The following is a 1,802-nucleotide window of genomic DNA, read 5'->3' on the forward strand; positions in this document are numbered from 1 at the left end:
CCAGAGTCAAACCAGAGTCAAACCGGTTCACCCAATTAAATTTTTATTTATTCACAGTAAAGTAAATAAACATATCAAATGTTCAAAGTAACAAATTAAACCTGTTTAAAGCAGCAATATCTAAAAGAGCCTCAGGGGGGTTGGGGGCACGGGAGGGTCAGGAGGCTCGGGGGGCTCAGGGGATCAGGGGAACGTGGGGCTTGGGGTCTCAGGGGTCTCGGGAGGCTCAGGAAGCTTGGGATGCTAAGGAGGCTCAGGATGCTCAGGGGTCTCGGGAGGCTCAGGGGCCTCATGGGGATCGGGGGTCTCAGGGGCTCACATACCTTCAGGACCTGAAGACGTGCACGGCCCGGATCACGTACTGCCGGCAGATGGGACACTCGTTCATCCTCTTGCCACACTTGGTGCAGGTGACCATGTGTCCACACTCCAGCAGGACGCAGTCGATGGGCGAGTCCATGCAGATCTTACACAGGTTGTCCTCTGGACCCGACGTCCCTCTGCCAGAACCGTCATCATCTGCGGRGGACGAGGACAACATCAGGAAGTGACAGGAAGTCTCACCTCAGCCTGACTGAGGGGACAGAAACCACTCACCTGTGGTGTTCACAGAGTTGGCAGCTGAAACAGAAAACAAAGGTTTGGATCAGACTCCAGCACCGGGCTCTGGATCAGAACCATCAGTCCTACAGGTTGTTAAAAGTCTGTCTTTACTGATCCAAACGTTAACASCTGAGCAGGTGAACGGCTGCTGATAGTCAGTCCTCCGGACGGTTCAGAACTGTACTCACCCAGCAGGTTCTGCTGGTCCTGGTACAGCCGGGTCACTCTCTCCATCAGCTCCCACTTCTCACAGCAGCCTTTGTAGTTGACGAAGTTCCGGGCCAGGATTTCCTTCAGCTGCCGAACGCTGAGCGCCTCGATGTCGTCCACATGGTTCAGGTCCGACAGCGAGGCCCGGCGGCCCGAGACCGGGGCCTCCTCAGGGTCCCAGATCTGAACCGGGAGGAGGAAACACTGAGTCAAAATATGTCAATCATCTTTTTACCACATTGAGCCTGAAGCTTTGAGTGACGAGAGAATAAATCACTATTCTAAACAGGAAGACCACAGAGTGAACGCTGAGTCAGCATCATGTTTTTCCTGCTTATCAGAGACTACAGGACCATGATCCTTCGGGGGAAAAGAAACCTGACCAGGTCTTACCTGGTCTTCATCCTGTTGGTCCAGCTCAGGCTGTAGGGTTTCCTGGGTTGGGGGCGGGACTTCTGGTTCTGGAGTGGGCGGGTCAGAGATTGGCGTGATGACAGGAGGCTCAGAAATGCGTGGTGTTGGGTCAGGGGTCACCGTGGGCAGGTCAACGTTGGGTGTGTTGGGGGCGGAGCTACTGGAAGGTGAGGAATGCTGACTCATGATTAGCTCCACCAGCTCCTCCTGAGGAACAGGAAGCGCAGGTTTAACTGGGGCTGGGGGTACCACCAGAGACCCCCTCAGACTAGCACTGAACCAGTGAAGAGTGTGTTTTTTCAAAACAAACTCCTTAACGAACTCACTCAGGTAAACTAATTAATGAAGCTGTTCTGGTTGGTGTTATATTGACCAAAGACCCCATAGATCAATCATCACTACAGTAAAGCTCAGCATCAATTATTAAACAAGAAACATTAATTCACAGTTTGTATCATTTGAACTGGAGGAGAATGAACAGTGGACACATGGTAACAACTGACAGTTCACTCCTAAACTGTCCAAACTTCAAATCAAGTTCAAGGTCTACCCTCCTCCTCACTCAAAACAACTGA

The 1,802-nt window shown here is 51.8% G+C and overlaps 1 protein-coding gene across 1 annotated transcript in view; it reads right to left on the reverse strand.

Moving 5' to 3' along the window:
* rffl (ring finger and FYVE-like domain containing E3 ubiquitin protein ligase) overlaps positions 1 to 1,434 on the reverse strand; it is a gene marked incomplete at its 5' end in the record, with an annotated part of 3,909 nt that extends 2,475 nt beyond the window's left edge. The window contains 4 exon segments of the mRNA XM_014032627.1: positions 324 to 519; positions 598 to 621; positions 792 to 996; positions 1,207 to 1,434. Coding sequence (XP_013888081.1) covers positions 326 to 519; positions 598 to 621; positions 792 to 996; positions 1,207 to 1,434 — 651 coding nt within the window.
* Between the last annotated feature and the right edge of the window lie 368 nt (positions 1,435 to 1,802).

Source organism: Austrofundulus limnaeus, unplaced genomic scaffold, assembly GCF_001266775.1.
Source record: "Austrofundulus limnaeus strain Quisiro unplaced genomic scaffold, Austrofundulus_limnaeus-1.0 Scaffold1497, whole genome shotgun sequence".
Taxonomy (NCBI): domain Eukaryota; kingdom Metazoa; phylum Chordata; class Actinopteri; order Cyprinodontiformes; family Rivulidae; genus Austrofundulus; species Austrofundulus limnaeus.